The sequence below is a fragment of the Schistocerca cancellata genome, chromosome 3 (genome assembly GCF_023864275.1).
Source record: "Schistocerca cancellata isolate TAMUIC-IGC-003103 chromosome 3, iqSchCanc2.1, whole genome shotgun sequence".
NCBI classification, from domain to species: Eukaryota; Metazoa; Arthropoda; class Insecta; order Orthoptera; family Acrididae; genus Schistocerca; species Schistocerca cancellata.
In genome coordinates this window covers 791,751,235-791,771,761 of record NC_064628.1, presented here as the reverse complement: position 1 = coordinate 791,771,761, position 20,527 = coordinate 791,751,235, and the positions used below count along the sequence as shown (strand labels likewise).

The 20,527-nt window shown below is 41.8% G+C and overlaps 1 protein-coding gene across 1 annotated transcript in view; it reads right to left on the bottom strand.

Moving 5' to 3' along the window:
* LOC126176568 (dynein beta chain, ciliary) overlaps positions 1-20,527 on the bottom strand; it is a 790,269-nt gene that overhangs the window by 559,315 nt on the left and 210,427 nt on the right. Inside the window, exons 16-17 of the mRNA XM_049923728.1 lie at positions 16,974-17,169; positions 10,846-11,010 (exon numbers count right to left, since the gene is read on the bottom strand). Coding sequence (XP_049779685.1) covers positions 10,846-11,010; positions 16,974-17,169 — 361 coding nt within the window. The remainder of the gene's footprint in view (positions 1-10,845; positions 11,011-16,973; positions 17,170-20,527) is intronic.

The following is a 20,527-nucleotide window of genomic DNA, read 5'->3' as shown; positions in this document are numbered from 1 at the left end:
CCTGTATATATTTACTGGAGAATGTTGTTTTATTTTAAGAACAAAAAACAATGGCTAGTAAATAGCAGAAGATCTGACCTTTAGCAGAAATATACCTTATAACCACTCAACAATATGCAGGTTTCTTCACTACATCGTCTGTGAAAACAGCCATGTCATATACCACCTCTGATGCAACCATTGCACAGCTTTTTATACTGGTATGACTACCAACCAGCTGTCCACCATGACGAATGGCCACCTGAACTGTGGCCAAGAACAATGTGGATGACCCAGTGGTACAACATCCAGCTGAATATAACATGCTTCAGTTCAGTGGCTGGGCTACCGGGCCATCCAATACCAGCTGCAGAAGGGAGTTATCCTTACAACACTTACTCTGCTCCTGAAATTACACCAACCTCACACTACGATAGTTTATTGTCTCCACACCTTTCACCCAAAAGTTTCCACCCCTCTGTTCTATCACCCCAATTCACATCCCCTCACTCTCAATGTGTGCCACTCTCTGTGAATACACCAACCAGCTTTTCCTCCTCTCTGCTCCCATTTTTTCTGCCTCCTCCCATCCCTACATCCTCCCAATGCTGCACCTGGCAAGTTTGTCCTGCTGCCTTCTAATCCCGTCATGCTCCAACAGACAGCACTCTTCTCCCCCACCCATATCCTGCTGTCCCTTCCCTTCGTATCCCACTCAGGATTGCTGTTTTCATTCAACACAACAGCTGCAGTCTGGCCAGAGAGGCTGAAGACAGCAGTAATATGTGCATGAGGTGCACCTGCTTGTGTGAATGTGTGTGTATTTTCCTTTCCTTTCTGGCAAAGACTTTGGCTGAAAGCTCAGTGTGTAACAATATTTTTGTTGTGCCTGTCTGGTGCTCAACCTGTAATCTTTACATTGAGTAGCAATTTATTCTTTTCAAGACCGTTTATATTCCAACCTGGACTTTTCACTGTTTATCAAACACAAAAATATGTTTTTCTGGAATTAATAAACAGCCAGTCAGTTGGCTGTTTATTAATTGTACAAGATAATTTCATGCTATGGTTGCTGCTCCAGCCATGTACAAAATTTTAAAACAAAATCAATCAGTACATAAATCTGGACAATTACACAATGCCCAAATTTATATGTATATTAAATCTGAGTATGATTAGATAATTATGTCAATATTATCAGCAAATGTCTTTGACATGTGCTAAGAAACTTACGCATTTAAGATGCTGCTAATTATAGGCATGTGTGTCCAATACTAGTCCAGCAATAAATAAACATACCCTATTGTGCAGCTTATGCGTATATGAGAGAGAGACTTCTAAGAGCAAAAGATGCTGGGCTAAGCTTGTTAATTAGTGAATCCATGTCCTGACCCTGTAAAATTTGTTATCCAGCTGGACTGCAAGGAGTTTTACACAGTACAGTAGGACTACTTAATTTTGTGATGTATTACCAATAATGTCTACTTCTGGCACTAGCATTTCAATTTCCTTTTTTGAAATTGTCTCTTTGAGATTAAGATTTACATTGTTTGCTGTGAAGCAATTGTAGATCTGTACAGGAATCATTTGACCTGTGTTTGGTAAGATTTAACTTATCTTCTGTTTCTGATAAAAACTGAATTACATTGCTGTCAGCTCTGAAACTGGGCCTGTAAGTTTTGAAGGAAACAAGATAATATGATAATTTTCGGAATTCAGATTTTATACCCTAATAGCATCATTAGCTGTCTTTATTTAACATTAGGTCATTTACACATTCATTATGGTACAAGGCATTCTGAAATTTGTAAAGCAGCAACAGAAACAGAATAGCCACAGATGCAGAATCTACAACAATTACTGCAGAGCTGGCTAGAACTGGAGTTATTACAGAAATAAATTATAAGTAGCGAGAGTTAATCAAAAAAAAATTGTACCACAACACACACTGTTGACTCACTACCCATCTTCAGTCCAGTCTGGCCAAGTTCCACTCTCTCTCTCTCTGTCAGGTCTGAATCTGTCACACCCATATGTAACCATCTCACATTGGCCCAGACCACAGACCAAGTGTCACTACATTTATATCTACATCAATACTCCACAAGCCACCTGATGGAGTGTGGTGGAGGGTACTTCTGGTTCCACTATCTGTGGCCCCCATCCCTGTTCCTTTCATGAATAGTGTGGTGTGAAGAATGGCTGTTGATAGACCTCTGTATTAGCTCTAACTTCTCAAACTTCCTTGTTGTGCTCACTTTGCAAGATGTATGTTAAGTAATATGTAGTCCGACTTTTCCCAAAATGTAATCTCTCAGAATTTCAATAGTAAACCACTCCATAATGCATAATGCCTCTCTTGTAGCATCTGCCACTGGAGTTTGTTGAGCATCTCTGTAACACTCTCTCACCAAATAAAAGACCTTGAGACGAAATGCACTGCTCTTTATTGTATCTTCTCTATCTCACCTATTAGTTCCACATGGTGACCATGCTAAAGTTATGAATAATATTCACGAATCAGGTGAAAAAGTGTTTTGTAAGTCACTTCTTTCATGGATGTATTAAAAGGAAAGGGAACCCCGTGATCTGGTCCCCAAGACCACGCCACAGTCGAGTAAAAGCCCTGTTTTATCATCACTCATTCTTGGATCAGGAAGGAGAGGCATGAGGTCAGCACATCTCACTTCAACCGCTATCGAAATTCTGACATTGGAGTCACTGCCTCGCAATCAGGTAGCTACTCAAATGGTACCACGAGGCTGCGTGCTTCCAGATACAGCACTAGCACCAATGAAAAATCCCTGATAGTACCGGGAATCGAACCCATGTTCCTCACTAGAGTATCCATCATGTTGACCACTCGAGTACAGAGGTAAACTGGATAAGTTACATGTCCTTAATATACTTCCTATGAATCACAGTCTAGCATCTGCTTTCGCTACTATTTGTTTTATGTGCTTATTCCAAATAAGGTCACTCTGGCATGTTACTCCTGGATATTTTACAACTCATACTGTTTCCAGCAGTTTGTCATCAACGGTATAGTTGTACAGTAATGGATATCTTCTCATATGCAAGTGCAATATGTTACATTTCTTTACATTCAGGATGAACAGCCAGTCCCTGCACCATTCGTCAATCCACTGCAGGTCCTTTAGCAAATCACTACAGTCTTTCGGCGTTGCTACAGTCTTGTAGACAAGAATATCATCTGCAAATAGCCTTATGCAATTTCCAACATTTTCTACTAGATCATTTAAAATATTGTAAGCACTTCCTTGAGGGTACTCCAGAAATTACTTTTACATTTTTTGATTTTGTTCCATTAGGAATGAAGTTTCCGTTCTCTTTGAAAGTAAGTCTTGAATACTGTTGAAAATCTGGTCCAGTATTCAGAAGATTGGATTTCTTTTCACCAAACGGTAATGCAGGAACATGAAAAATGCCTTCCTGAAGTCTAAAAATAAGGCATCAACCTGAGCGGTGATGTCTACAGCACAGTCTCATGGAGCAACAGAATGAGCTGAGTTTTGCAAGATCTCTGTTTGCAGAATTCATGTTGATTTTTATGGAGGAAAGTTTTCCAAAAACATCATAATACACGAGCATAAAACATGTTTCATAATTCTACAACAGATTGATGTCCATGATATAGACTTATAATTATGTGTATCTGTGCTACGGCCCTTCTCAAAAACAGGAATGACCTGCATTTTGTCCAGTCACTGTGGACCCTTTGTTACTACAATAAACTATTGCTAGTAGGATGGCAACTTTGTAGTATTCTGTTCTTTGTTCAGGAGAACAGCAACCATTTTTCTCTAAGGTGGCACACATTACTGGCACATAACAATGTATTCATCCAGGATATGAACACCTAACAAGATGGAACACAAAGCTGCAATGTGTTATTTTTGCCCTCAGCTGACTATGAGATATCATAAGCCTTGCACGTTGACCAAGAGAGGTGGCACAGTGGTTAGCACACTGGGCTTGCATTCAGGAGGACGACAGTTCAATCCTGCGTCCGACCGTCCTGATTTAGATTTCCTGTGATTTCCCTCAATTTCTTCAGGCAAATACCAGGATGGTTCCTTCGAAAGGGCACGGCTTACTTCTTTCCCCATCCTTCACTAATCCGATGAGACCAATGACCTCGCTGTTTGGTCTCTTCCCCCAAAACAATTCAACCCAACTTTGCATGTTGACTTCGTCTTGTGCTTCTTATTTCCACAGCTATTTCTTCTTCCGTATGAATCTATGTCATTACTTGCCTGCCTAAAATCATTTCACTGCAACACACAGCATTGTTGTGGCAGCACAATATAATTGCCACATACAATCTCTTTAATCACGCCCATTATGAAGACAACATGTATTTTCTATAACTTTGTTATACTCTCTTCTGATGTCTGCTGACATGGTCTTTACTTTCCACGATAGCTGCTGGTCTTTATTTCCAAACTGTGTAACTTATTTTTTTTCCATTAATTTATAATAAGGCACTGGGCTAAAGCCTGTTCCGTTTGCTATCTTCTTATGCATAATTATCTACATTCAACTAGTTATTCCATACGTATGTAAATTGAAAATAAGCAATCTGAATAAAATTGTTGTATTGTTGTTGTCGTAGTCTTCAGTCCAAAGACTAGTTTGAAATACTGGTTGCTGGTGATTTTAATATGTCTACAGATTTTTCTTAAAAAGTCAGAGACATTGTAATTCAAATTAATATCTTTCGTTAGTATTCCAACTAGGGTAACTTAACTCCTCAAAAACAGCCATAGATAATCTTTATAGAAATGTCTAATGAACAAAATTATATTATGAAACCAATAGTCAATGGCCTCTCAGACCATGACACAGTTTCTTACGTTAAGTGTTAATACTGATCAGGATACAAAATCTACTAATTATTAGTTCTGAGTGTACTTAGCAAGCCAGCAACTGATTAGTTTTAATATGCTCCTCAGACATGTACTAGAATGATGTAAACAGTGCTAATGACATGAACAAGAAATATAATACTTTCAATAACAAAGCCCTAACCTTATCCGAAAGTTGTTTTTCGAAAAAAGCTACCCTGAACTGATGGAATGGGACATACCATCTGTCACGCACCTCACAGTAGTTTGTAGAGTACAGATATAGGTGTAGAATCTATGACTGCAAATTTTACATACCGTACAATAAACGAATCGCTACAAAATTAATACTTAATGGGACATGGGTGCGAATTTCTAAACTGCAAGACCATTGAACTATAAATGAAAGTGCCTAGTGTAAAAATTAATTTTGTAGTTGCTTTGAAAGCCACACTAAGCCTTCAAATACAATTTTCCTCTCTGTCTTGTACAATTCCCTAACAACAGTTACACTGAAGATAAAAGCCTATACACCTGTACGCGCATAATTATCTTTAAGCAGTGCAAATGAGAATCGTAATGGTAGGTCTATATATCTGGGCTTCAGTCCGTTCTGAAGGGACGCTTCGCAACTTACATTTAACACGCCAAAGAAATAGCAGTTTTTAAAAACCGATAATCATTTACATATGATACCTATAGAGGATACTGAAAACGAACCTGAAATTTTAATTGGAACGGTACCGGTATAGGGTCTATATGCGTTTCAGTATTTTTTTCGATTACTTGCACCTCTCCAGCAGGCGTTACTTACAGTGCAATGATTAGATAATAACGTACCCGTGATGTTCATCTTCTTTAAAAACACAGTTTCTATTATGCTATTTTTGCAACAATCAAAAATCTCAACAACAAATAGCTCACTTGTAAGAATGACTCCTATTCATCAACATTTGGCCCTCTCTACAGTGCTAACCAACAGTGTGTAGGATCTGCCAACCTTAGAAAAAATAGGCATGTAAATTACATGCAGTACGTACAAAGACCTGTCGGTGGATGCAATCACATGTATTACACTAAAGTTATCGAAAAAGAGGCCATTACTATTCTGCTTTGAGGGTTTAGCGACAGTAAAGTTATTATTACCGGTACTATTATTGTAATTATTCAGAGGGCTACTTATTTTAGTGCTCACGCGTATAGAACTAAATTGAAAGCGCAGTAGCAAAAAATCTTAACAGACAGATATTTATTGAATAGCGCGTGATCTAGATTTAACCTGAAAGAAATGCCCTGTACCATGTGAGTCTCAATCCCCTATCTCAAAACTACAAACGATTTAGGCTACTGTTACTGCCTTCTTAACAAAAAAGTCAAAACGGGCCTGTTGGACAATAAATCCTATTGCGTACAGTTTTCAATTTGTCTCATAATTGTTAGTGAGCAGTAGTGTTCTTTTTTGCAATTACTAGTCCACATTGCTTCCCAGTATACACTGTCAGATTTTTTTAAAAAAGTCGTTATAGTACTTCCACCTAGAAAAACTCTTACGCTATGTTTACCACTGGTTGATACGTAATCACTCGTCTTGAATGTTACTTAGTTACTAAGTCTAATTTCATGTGCTTCAGTTTATTTGTGCTCATAGGAGCTCTGGCAAATCACTTGCTGTAACAGCAAATTTTGCATTAAAATGATCCCACTAGACTTGGCCACTGTTTCTATGTTTCGATTCCGTGTATCGATACGTGGAACTGTTTCAGTGTTTCGGAACGGCTGTGGTTCACTGTTTCGAAACAGTGGTGTTTCATTCCGCCCCTGTCTCGGATAACTGCACCAGATTCGATCTCGAGCCAGACACAGAAACTGTATCGTTATTTCAAAATAAGGCTGTTTCAGTTCACCTGTGCTTGTAACGGACTAATTGTATCGAAACAGTGATGTTTCATTCCGCTCTGTGTCGTACGAGATTCGGGCTCGGCACAGATACTGAAACACAACATACCACTTCATGAAACACTTTCAAGAGTGTCGAAATCTTTTTGACAAGCAATAGAATGAAGCTTAAGATATCCGAAAATAAAGCTTAGTTTTAGCTGACTGTCCTATTACGAAATGGCGTAACATCTGCTTTATAAATACTAACCAAACAATAAAACAACGCATACTATTCACATTGAAAATAATAAATATGTGAAAATCATTCGATTAAATTACACTTTTTTTTAATAACATACGCTTCTCTGTTCATGTTCAGTAATCACATTAAGAAACGCAAGTAAGCCTACAACATTTTGAATAAAAAAAAAGGCGTAGAGTGACAGTTATTAGACATATACATAAATTTGATCTAGGTATAGTTGCAAGCAATCTGTTTGACATATCACTTATAGTGTAATGGTGAACGGGAAGGGCTGGGAAGCATGGTGACTTTATAGTAACGGTTCGAAACACCTTGAAAGACAAAATTTTTTCATGTTTTGTTATTTATTCGAATTATTTGACGTTATTTGTGAGTCTATAGTCACTGTGCCTATTATCCACGATGATTCCCTTCGTGTGCATGGAAATTAGCAGGATGGGTATATTACCCATACTAACGGAATGTGGGAATCCCAGTAGCATATCCGTTGTTTCTGCAGTTTGCTCCCACCTCCAGTTCCGTTCGTGGTGGTTCTTCTGTCTTCAGCTATGGCTGTCCTCAGCCAATTGAAAAGTAAGAAAGTCACACGACAGGAAAGCAGCGCATTTGCTGCAGGAAATACGAAACTGCCAAGACGCCCAAGTGATAGTTTCATACTTTCTGCGAAATGATTAGCGCTCTCACACCTCATTTGTGTTTATATGGTCATACTTATACGGAAGAAATTCAATATGATAAAATGTGTAGGTTTATTAGATTATAAAACACAAACTGTTTCACTGTTTCGAAAGAGAGTATCGAAACATTATCTTGTACTGTTTCATTTGTTTCGAAACAGTTATGTGTTTCAGTTTGCCCATCTCTAGATCCCACACAGTGGCTTTTTTGGTTCAACTTCGCGCGTTCGCTCCGCTTTTGTAACAGCACAAGTACGCATATGTAATTTCCCTGAAACGAATCTTGCACTTTTCGGCAGACAAGTATTCGCGGTCGGCTGTTGCTCACTTGTGTGTCCTTAACAACTGTGTTGTTTTTGTGTTCCACGCGAGTTATTGGCGCCAATGATGACTGCTGACTCCAAAGAGTGGGCACTCTAATTTGTTGAAGACTGGACACTCAAATTTATTGAAGACCACAAGGAGAAAGACGTACCATGGTACTGTGGAGCTGCTCATCGCAAAATTACTTCAATAAAACTGTGAGGCAGGATGCGCTTTAGGAACTCAGCGCCAAAATATAAAACATAAACAGAATTTTTCTATTTTATATAAAATTAAATGGTACTTATATAATGAAAGATAAGTAACCTTCACATAATCTCTTTAGTGCTACTCATTTTCACGAATAATCACTGAAATGCTTTATTTTGAAACGCGAAACAAATATTACGGTATATTGATAATTTTTACTTATGAAGCGTCTGACAGCGATTAAACATTGCATTGAAACAAGCATTCAGTTCATAGCGCTGTGGAACGTGGAAAAAAAACCGCAAATTGGCATTCGTAAGAAGAAGAACAACACCCAAAATGCAACAGGAGCGTAATATGCAAGAAATTGTCCACGCAACCTGCCACTGATGATGCCTTGCAGAAAATAAAGGCGAAACGCGTATGGCACTAAAACTGTGTTTTATTCAGTTGCTGTCAGACGGTCCATAAGTAAAAATTATCAGTATACCGTAATGTTACACGCAACTGAGGAAGACAGGACTACAAAAGTTGAAGATGCGAAACAAATAGCTCAAAATTGTACATGAATCACAGGTTACCAGCCTTATCTCTACATAAACTGCATTTCGCGTAACTGTATCTTGCTTAGAGATACACGTTTCGTTTCTCAATCAAAAACTTGCTTTGACATTCTTGTAAAATTTCAGAATAAAACTTCGGTGCCACTTTGTATGTCACAATAAGGTCATCACAAAACACGAGCAAAGTAGTGGTCCGTAGCAAACTGCTTGAACAGTGAGGTAACGTGTGTAGCCCGAGAATGCGTAGTGTAGGCCTACATGCGTTTTTTGTACTAATTTTTGTGCACGCACTGTTCTTCCCGTGATTCTGCGACAGCGTACGAGGAAAGAGGTGTTGGTGGAGATACCTTTAGGTACAAGTACAGTTGAACTGTCAGAACGAGCGACCAAGTGATCATACGCCAGGATGCACTTAACTCCATCTTGCGTTTCTTAGTGGTAATAGAAGAAATGATGAGATGCTTTCTCAGATAGCTGCAGAATTAAACATGCATCAGCTAATCCTTGTGGAGACTAAGCAGATATTGTTGCTAGCAGTTTTATCTTTACTCAATTTTATTTTATCATCATATAACTTTCTTGGCCTTTGACCCCATGGATTCCATGGTTGACCATATTGTAATAAGGAAAACCGCAACATAATTATGTTTAAAACAATATTTACGTTACATTGTTGCTTCAATAAGCTACTAAAAGAATGCTAACAAAGCATCGCTGATTTCACACAAATATAAGACTGAGGAAGTTTTATTTATTTGTATAATTGTAACTAAATCATAAAAATGGCCAATCTGCATACATCACATGCGCAGTGTGTAAAGCTGTCAATAATACTGTACATATGCGTGAGATATGAGGCTTCTATGTAGTGTTATTACCGACAGTGAATCTTTGTGTGCCATTAGTATGCGAAAAGCGTTACTGCGGGGTGCCAGTAAACCTGTAGTATAATAAATCCAGATGCTTTCATGAAATTGCAGACAAATAAGGAGACTTTGTTGAAGTGTTTTGAAACATTTTATTTAGTCAGGCGAAAAATCTGATTACAATATATTTTAGCACAAAGAATACGTAAAACAATCTTTTGTGCGATAAATTATCTTTGTCTCCTTGTGGAAAACACTATAGCTCCTTATGCAACTAGTTATGCGAGACTTTTGAGAATAATTCACTTATGTGGAATTATGGGACAATGGAAACAATCGTCATAATGAACAATAATGGGAGGACGGCATGGCTTAACTATTGAAATGGGCAAAGCTTCAAAATGCCTCACCCAATAATAAAGAAGAAACAAGATGCCACAGTTTAACTGTTGGAATGGGAAAAGCTTTAGAATGCCTCGCCCAATAATAAACAAGAACAAAGATGGCATGGCGTAACTGTTGGAAAGGCAAAGCTTCAAAATGCCTCACCCAATAATAAACAAGAAACAAGACGCCACGGCTTAACTGTTGGATTGGGCAAAGCTTCAAAATGCCTCTCCCAATAATAAACAAGAAACAAGACGCCATGGCTTAACTGCTGGAACAGGCAAAGCTTCAAAATGCCTCACCCAATAATAAACAAGAAACAAGACGCCACTGTTGGAATGGGCAAAGCTTCAGAAAGCCTCACTCAATTTCAGTTTAAGCCAATGAGTGTGTCTGGTCCGTCTCGTTCCTGATACTGACGTAGGTCATATGTACTTCTGGATGTAACCTGATTTTTCCAGTAGCTTCATTAGCATGCACATGGCTGTCTATGCTGTTGAGGAGGCACTCTATTCTCAGCTTTTCACCGTCATCCACCTACCCTCCAGGAATCCTCTCTTGATGTTTTTTCCTCATTGGTCCTTATCAAACTACCACAGAGGATTCGACGGTTCTAAGTTCGTCACTGGAAGAAATTATGAATAGACACCGCATAGAACCAGTCTTTAAAAATCCAGTCTTTTGTGACGCTTGTGCAATCCGCCACTAGCATAGAGCGAAAAGTGTGGAACGTTCAGCTGTTTTGGGCAGACATAGAAGCAGAGCGCAGCAGCCAACAGCGTGGTCCCTGGCTTGCATCAAAGGCGTGGTGCACAAGCCACGAGTGGCGATTAGGAATGGTGAGAGCACCTGCAGCCCACCGCTCGCAGCAGGGCGTCCGACACGAGTCCGTCCACGTAGGCCACGTACTGCTGCCAGCGGTCGCAGTCCTCCTGCCCCTCCATCCCGAACAGCTTCAGGTTGTCCGACAGCAGCGAATGTATCTCCTTAGATGCAGTTTCAATTTCAGCATACCTGCAAATATATCGTCAAGAAAATTGCTCTGTGTCATATAACGTAGCAGCCGTGCCGGTGAATGAACGGTTTCCTTCAGTTATGAAAGTTCTCGAATGTTTTCAGAGAAATACACGGTCCAGTAGCATTAATATGACCACCTGTCAAAAGTCTGAATAACAACCTTTTCAGAAACGATATGCAGGAAGAGAGTCAGTGAGGTTCTGGACCCGCCAGGGTAGCCGAGAGTGCTAATGCGCTGCTTCCCGGAGTCGGGTAGGCGCGCCGGCCCCGGATCGAATCTGCCCGGCGGATTAACAACGAGGGCCGGTGTGCCGGCCAGCCTGGATGTGGTTTTTAGGCGGTTTTCCACATCCTGCTAGGTGAATACTGGGCTGGTCCTCCGCCTCAGTTACACGCATCACAGACATTTGCAAGGCCGTGCGGTTCTAGGCGCTACAGTCTGGAGCTGAGCGACCGCTACAGTCGCGGGTTCGAATCCTGCCCCGGGCATGGATGTGTGTGATGTCCTTAGGTTAGTTAGGTTTAATTAGTTCTAAGTTCTAGGGGACTGATGACCTCAGACGTTAAGTCGCATAGTGCTCAGAGCCATTTGAACCATTTGACATTTGCAACATGCCCGCACTATTTCACGCTTTACACTAGACGCAGACATTTGGGGTACACTGATTCCATCCTGGGGGGTATGGGTTGGCGGCAGGAAGGGCATCCGGCCATCCCTAAAATTAACATTGCCAAATCTGTTGCAACCACGCTGACCCTGCGATTGCTGCGCGACTATGGCGTAAGCGAAGGATGGAAAGAAAGTCAGTGAGGTTCTGGAAGGTACCAAAGGGATGTGGAGTCATGCCAACTGTAGTGCCGTGGCCAGCTGCACTAGGTATATGGGTTGCGGATCCACTGCCCGAGCAGCACGATCGACGTGGCCCATTAGATTCCTGATTTGGTTGAAATATGGAGAGTTTGCTAGCCAGGGGAGTACGTTAAACTCATCCTAGTGCTCTTAGAATCACACACGTACACTGCGAGCTGTGTGACACGTTGCATTGTCCTGCTGGTAGATACCATTGTACCGAGGAAAACACGAACTGCATGTTGGGATGGACACGATCCCTAAGGATAGATGCATACGTGTGCTACCCATTGTGCCTTCCAGAATGACGAGATCACCCAGGGAATGTCGCGAAAACGTTACCCAGACCATAGCACTCTCTCCCCCGACCTGGACCTTTCTGACGATTGATGCAGGACCTACTCAGTGGACATCTAGTTGCGGTATTGGTATGTAAATTCCAGCCTTCATCGCCGTTGAACAGCAGTCAGCATGGGTGCATGAACCAGACACCTGCTGTGAAGGCCCATACGCAGCAACTTTTGCTGAACGTTCATTGTGGAGACACTGTTGGTAGCTCCAGGGTCCATCTGGACAGCCAGTTGCTCAACAGTTGAATGTCTATTGGCCCGTACACATCTCTGCAGCTATCGTTCACCCATGTCATCTATGGCCCATAGTGAATAGTTGGGATAGCGCCATTTTGTCATGCACCGTATACTTCAACCACAGCAGCACACGAACAGTTTACGAACTTATCTGTTTCGGAAATGCTTCCACACTTGGCCTGAAATTCAATGATCACGCCCTTCTGCAGGTCAGATAAATCGCTCCATTTCCGCATTACGACAAGGACTGCACTGTTTTCTGCGTCCCCTTAACAAGCGTTATATACTCTCCAGTGCTAGTGCTGCCACCTGCTTTCAGTGAGTGGTTATTGCACTTTGACGTCGAACATAGTCGAAGGGCACATTAATGTGACTGGACTGTGTATTAATCTCTAATTGCAGAGTAACATGCAAGACAATATTTATTCTTCCACCCTGAATCACTATTCAGTGCTGATGGCAACTGTAATATATAAAACTGTTCATTATTCTTATTTTAATTCCTAAACACTTATGACGTCGAAGTTAGAGGTAGTAACTACCCATTATCCTTCTGTCCTTTTTGAAATTTAGGAAGGAATAAAATACTTACAGATGGTTAGGCGTCATTATTGAGCGTAGAGGTCTGGTCCCCCCCCCCCCCCCCCCCTCCTTTTGTTTATCGTGTTCATATGTAGGTTTTGAGGAAGCAGTTAACTTGTTATGCAGCACAGCAGGGTCACCTGCTGATTCGGATGCGAATTGTATATTTGCCATTGTATCGACTTCAACATTAACTTATGTTTCTATGGCATTAAAACAGATCCAAGGAGAATCAATCAAGTTTTTTCGCCTCCCGACTGTGGCAGCGAGGAACTAGAAACCTGAACACCACAATCGCTCCGAAACAGAATTATCTTCGGCAGCGATTAATGCCACTTTGGGTCGCGCATGCGAAAGATAGCAACACAGGTTCTAAGCTTATGTTTTGCAATGCCGTGACTCCGTGTAAACTGGGCTTTAAGACTCCTGTAAACGATCAAACCCGTTTGTCAAATTTGCTGTCCTATATCTGCGGGTTTCTCAAACAAGCGCGCAGACGTACCGACAAATTTGGTCAAATTTAACCTCACTTTTGAAGCAGCTGTCAGGCTGAGCCTATCGTGTCACGAAGCACTTGACATTAGTCGGAAGGGATACCAATGCAGATAGAGCATGTCTTGCACTGACTTCAACATTAAGAAGAAATAGAAAAGAAGACGCTGGTTGACAAAATGGCCGAAATTAAGAGGTAAATATACCCACGAAAAGCTGAAAAAGGATGCATTACACTCAGAACCTGATGATTACAAGTTTCTCAGAATTTTCACTCTGACTTTTAATAACCTGGTAGAATTACTTCGCATTACATGGAAAAAGAAGACCCAGTTACACTAAAATCTGTTCTCTCCTACATCGTCCTCTGGTGAAAGTTCATTAAAATATTGCAACGTAGAAGCATGCGCATCATCTGTGGAAGAACTGGAGAGATTCAATTTCTTTTTTGTATTGCATTCCCGTTAGTACGAGGGGCGTCCAATAAGTAATGCAGCACATTTTATTTTCTCATCTAATTTCAGCTGAAAAAAATTCGGAATTTTGTTGTGGGATGTCGTGGAATATTCCCTTTTCAGCCGCTATAGTTTCATGAACTTCCAACAGATGACAGCGCTATACATAAGACTTCAAAATGGCATCTGCAGTGGAGGTGGATTCGAAGCAGTGACCCATCACTGAGTTTCTTTTGGCGGATAGCCAGAGCAACGCAGAACGCCAAAGAAACCTGGCAGTTGACAAAAGTACAATGAGTCGTTGGGTGAGCCACCTGTCATCATTGGTCACGCAAACCTGCCCAACACGTGTGGGCCGGCCGCACACAACTTGGAACGTGTGGACACTTTCATTTGAGGTGATCGACGGATCACAATCAAACACCTCGCCGCACAGCTGGACATCTCTGTTGGTAGTGCTGACACATTCGTCCACAAGCTGGGGTACTCAAAGGTATGTACCCGCTGGGTTCATTGCTGCCTAACAGAAGACCATAAAGAGCAATGAAGGACAACTGGTAAGGCTAGTCGAAAAAATTTTAGTCAAACATCATCACAGGCGATGAAACATGGGTTCGTCACTTAGAGCCAGAAACAAAACAGCAACCCATGAAGTGGTGTCACGTCACCTCTCCTCTGAAGAAAAAGTTCAAAGCCTCACCATCAGCCGATATGATAATGGCTGCGGTCGTCTGGGACTTTGAAGAGGTTATTCTGTTTGATGTCCTCCCTCATGGTGCAACAATCAACTCTGAAGTGTGTTGTGCTACCCTCAGGAAACTGAAGGAACGAGTTCAGCTTCTTCGTCGCCACAAAAATTCAAACGAACTTCTCCTTCTCCATGAGGCAAGTCTGCACACCTGAGAGGAGCTCAAAAAAATTCATTGGACTATTCTGTCTCATCCACTATACAGACTGGATCTCGACGTTCTGGCTCCCATCTGTTTGGCCCAATGAAGGATGCACTCCATGGGAAGCAGTACGTGGGTGATGGAGAGGTTATTTATGCAGCAAGACGTTGGCTCCGACATCCATCAGTAGAGTGGTACCACGCGAGCATACAGGTCCTACCAGTAAGGTAGCATAACACCGTCGCATTGAACCGAGAATATGTTGAAAAACTGGGTTTTCTAGTCAAAAGAGTGGGGAATAATATTGTGTATTGGAACCCTAAATAAAATCAATCTGCTTTCAGAAAGAAAATGTGTTGCATTACTTATTGAGCGCCCATCTATGTTGGGTGTAGAATGTTGATTTCTTCTTAAGGCCTTCCCGCGTAATATATGCGATTTAAAGACACAACACCTGTATCATGCTCGTAACTGTTAGTGTTCTTCTGGTTTTATCCTTGATTGTAGTGCCCACAAAATTGTGAAAACTGACAGTATAGTGAGATAAACTGTAATAAATGCTACGAGGGGCGTTTGAAAAGTCCGTGCAAAGTCCGAGAGATGGCACCACCAGCGCGTATCGAGGTCACGTTTAAGTTAGTAGCATCTTTGGAAAGAACGCACACCAAGTTTCAGCCATATTGGTCTATTTCTATGTGTTTGGCATTCGTGTGAATCAAGGAAGTCAAATGATTGTCAAAAAATAGACGAAAAAGAATTTCGTGTGGTAATTATACATTACTTTATGAAAGGCAAAACGCCTCATGAGACTAAAGAGAAGCTTGATAAACATTACGGTGACTCTGCACCTTCGATTAGAACAGTTTATAAATGGTTTCAAAATTTTAGGAATGGTCATATGGGCACAAGTGATGCTGAACGTTCTGGACGCCCTGTGGAGGTTATGACTCCAGAAATCACTGATAAAATCCATGATATGGTGACAGATGTGAGAAGAGTTAAGGTGCGTGAGATTGCTAGTGCTGTGGGAATGTCGAATGAACGGGTACATAATATTTTGCATAAACATTTGGACATGAGAAAGCTATCCGCAAGATGGGTTCCGCGATTGCTCACGCTTGACCAAAAACGGAATCGTGTGAAGTGTTGCAGGACGGTTTGCAGCTGTTCTGAAAGAATCTGCAGGACTTTAAGTGTCGTTTCGTCACTGTGGATGAAACATGGATACAGTACTATACTCCTGAGATCAAAGAACAATTTAAACAATGGGTTACCATGGAGAATCTGCACCAAAAAAGGCGAAGACCATTCCTTCGGCCAGAAAGGTTATGGCGACTGTCTTTTCGGATTTGCAAGGAATAGTCCTCATCGACTACCTGGAAAAGGGTAAAAATATTACAGGTGGATATTATTCATCGTTATTGGACCATTTGAAAACCGAGTTGCAAGAAAAATGCCGGCGATTGGACCGCAAAAAAAAGTCCTATTCCATCACGACAATGCACCAGCACACACCTCAGCAGTTGTGGTCGCAAAATTAATGGAAATAGGATTTCAACTCGTTTCACATCCCCCCTATTCTCCAGACTTGCCTTCCTCAGACTACTATTTGTCCCTCAATTTGAAGAAATGGCTGGTAAGACAAAGATTTTATTCAAACGAGGAGGTGATTGCAGCAACTCATAGCTATTTTGCAGATTTTTGACAATTCCTATTATTCGGAAGGGATCAACAAATTAGATCAGCATTAGACGAAGTGTATAAGTCTAAAAGGAGGATATGTCGAAAAATTAAAAAGATTTACCCCAAACACTTAAATAGTTTTTATTTTTGCACGGACTTTTCAAACGCCCCTCGTATTTCTCGCTAAATATGAGTGGAGAAACATCAACAGAAACAACGTCCACCAAATCGGCTGTCTATCAAAATTTCTCTAATACAGGTCAAACACAACCCATGTTTGACAAACAGGCCAAACAAAGCCGCACACTGCGAAATAATTTGACAGACTAGGGATGTATGACAAACTGTTTGATGGTTTACATTGGCCTTAAGCTTGGAGGCGTAGCGTCTCCGTGTGAAGGAGTCGCAGGGGGGAGCGTACCGCTTGTGGACGCGGTCGTGGCGGTCGTCGAGGCTGAGCAGCGCGTCCTTGCGGCCGTCGCGGCGCGTGAAGACGGGCGAGCGGCTCCAGGGCGCCAGCACGGCGCGCATGCGCTCCACGTTGTCCTGCGTGCGCTGCAGCCGCTTCTCCAGGTTGTGCACCAGCCCGTGCAGCTTCTCGATGTATTCCCACAGCTCTGCGCACGCAATCACATCACTCGTGTCTCGCACTCCCATTTACGGGGTGGGTGAGAATTAACGCATTATTGAAAACCACTTACAATTTTTTTTAATATTTAACAAATTTTCCTAAAAAAAGCATTGTGATCCTTACAATGGTAAAATTTATCGGTATGCATGCGACAGTATTGATTGACTGATTGATTGATTTTAACAGGAGAGCTAAAACAGCTTAGGTCCAACCCACCACTGCCCTCGCCGAAACTAGGTTTATTGTGCGGTATCGCTCCCTGTATATCTGGTAAAGCCAACCAGTGCCCTTAAATAGTGCAAGGAGTCGCTCTACCAGTTTTTTGTTAGACACAATTTCTTCAGGTCTAGTTGTCCCGAAGATTCTGTATCTTTTACTCTCCAATGCCATGCATTCAAAGATTAGGTGTGATGCAGTTTCTTCACCCTCATCACAGATCCTATATTTAGGTTAGGTTAGGTTAGTGTTTTTTAACGTCCCGTCGACAACGAGGTCATTAAAGACGGAGCGCAAGATCGGGTTAGGGAAGGATGGGGAAGGAAATCGGCCGTGCCCTTTTTAAAGGAACCATCCCGGCATTTGCCTGAAACGATTTAGGGAAATCACGGAAAACCTAAATCAGGATACCTGGAGACGGGATTGAACCGTCGTCCTCCCGAATGCGAGTCCAGTGTGCCTATGTTTAGGGTCCTCTTCGATTATACCCATTGTGTGTAGGTGTTTTTTGAAGTTCCCATGGCCGATCATCAGTCCAGTCATGTGTTTGACCTCTTTCCTGTTCAATCCCAGGATTACAGAGCTTCTTTTAAAACATGGCTTGGGCATCATTACCTTACCATGTTTTTGTTTATGGACCTTGGTCCAATATCCTATGTGCTGTTTCCTAAGCCAGTTTCGTAGTTCTAATTTGATTATAGCTTTGGTGATTGTCAAGACAGGTTATGGTCCAATAAATGGAGTTTTTGCCCCCATCCTAGCCAATCTATCGGCTTCTTCATTGACACAGATCCCTGAGTGGCCAGGGACCCACAATAGGTACACCATATGGGTTCCCCCTAGCTCCACCAAAGGCCTGTGGCAATCTGCAACAACCTTAGATCTTGTTGTAGGAGCTGCCAATGATTTCAGGGCTGCCTGGCTGTCTGAATAGATGTACATGCTATGGTCATTGTAGCACCTACTCATATTCTCCTCCACACATTCCCTGATTGCAGTAATTTCGGCTTGGAATACAGAGGCCAGTTTCCCTAGAGAGATGCTGCTCTCCAGTCTTGGCTGAACCCCGTACAACCCTGCCCCAACGCCTTGATCTGTTTTCGACCCATCGGTGAACCAAACGATGTCCCCCGTACGGTGTCAAACTGTTTTCTCCCACTGCTCCCTACTTCCAATTATTATGTTGTAAGGCTTGTCGAAGCAGTTCGGAGTTATTATATAGTCAGCGGGCATTTCCCCAGCCATACCTATATTTTCCTCACTCACTATGTTAGTGTGTGATTCTGGATATCCGAATGAGACCCAGTTTTGGGCAGTTTTAAGTCTGTATGCCCCAGCTGCTGCCTCCATCTTAACCCAAAGGTGAAGTGGAGGCATATCCAGCATGGCTTCCATTCCAGCGGTTGGTGTGCTGCTAATTCCGCCCGTTATGGCTAAGCAGGCCAATCTCTGCACCTTAGCACACAATCACATCGCTCGTGTCTCGCACTCGTATTTACAGGATGGGTGAGAATTAACGCTTTATTGAAAAGCACTAACCAATTTTTTGTATTTAACTAATTTTCCTAAAAAAAGCATTGTGATTCTTACAATGGTAGAATTTACCGGTATGCATGCTACAGCATTCATAACTAATACGTTCCAAAACGCCCTGCATAAAAATGGGATTTTACGATGCTCATACCTCGGGTTCTATTGGCGATCAAAATGTAGTGTCAAGTGTTTTGGATAGTCCTTGGGCTAGGGACCATCTGTACCCAACAGAAGGACGGTCGTGTCACTACGCTACAGTACAGGGTCAAAGTATGAATATTACGACTTCCTCCTGCTTAGGTAAATGGAGGAAATCGGTTGGTTCTTTTTGCATTTGATGTGGTCTGCGGGGACTTATGGAGGCACCATTAGTTCATGGGCGGTTTCTCGAAAGACAGCGAAAAATGGCCTTTTTGTTGTTGTTATATTTTGCCTTCACCAGCGGACCAAAACCGAGCCGAGGATTCCAAAACGACTCTGCACAATAAATGGCTGTAATTTTCACGATGTATTCCTAAGATCACAACTCAGCATCGCGCAGAGGTCACGGTGTGGTGCGGCATGACATCCACGAAAGTTGTGGGTCCATATCTCATTCGGGACTCAATGAATGCAGAATGGTACCTTGATATGCTTGAAAATTGTGTTCACGGTACTGTATCCACACAAGACAATTACGATGACCTAATCTTCATGCAAGATGGAGCCCAGCCTTACTTCGCATATCCTGTCCGCACGTGGGTAGACATCGATATTCCAGGACGCTGGTTGGGACGTCGTTGCCTCCTTGAACGGCCAGCAAGGAATTGTGATCGAACGACCTGTGACTTCACTCTCTGGGTGTGAGCGAAAGAGGAAGCTTACCGCACAAACCAAAAATTCTAGATGATTTGGAGGACCGAAATTGCCAAGTTCTTGGAAACGTACCGCTGGTTCATCTGCAGAAGTCTGTCGCAAACATCCGTATCAATTCACGAAAACTAGTTGATAATGATGGGGTTTCTGTTGAATTTCAGGTATGGATGACAATGCTACGATTGGAAGGAACAACATGTTTTTTTACTATATGAAAATTGGTTAAGTATCAAAAGTTATCAACAATTTTTATAGCCTGTATATTACTAAACGGATAACACGTTTCGAGGTGCATGGATCCAGTTGCAGGTTGACTAACAGCTTCTAGGGGCAACGAAGCCTTCATTTTAAGTATTTCATATAGTTATTGACCAAATTTCAAAATTTAAAATGCTGTCATAATTTAGTCATTAAGAAATATAGTCTTATGTTAAAAGTTTAACACAATAAAACAAGTATTACTGTTACAAAACGTGTATATGTCTTGCGCTTTGTAACTGAGAGCGCACAGATTACCCAGACTACATTCATTCAGTACTTGAGAATGAGAGCATTTAGCGACTTCCAACCGGCTTAACACACAATTTCAAATCTTTTCGAACTTTGTTACCGCTGACACCCCCTCTCCCCCCCCCCCCCCTCCGGGTGCCCTCTCCCTCCAAAAGTGATGAAAGGGAAGGAGCTAACTGCTTACAACATTTTCGCTGTTCATGCAGTAAAACTACGGTATAAGACATAAC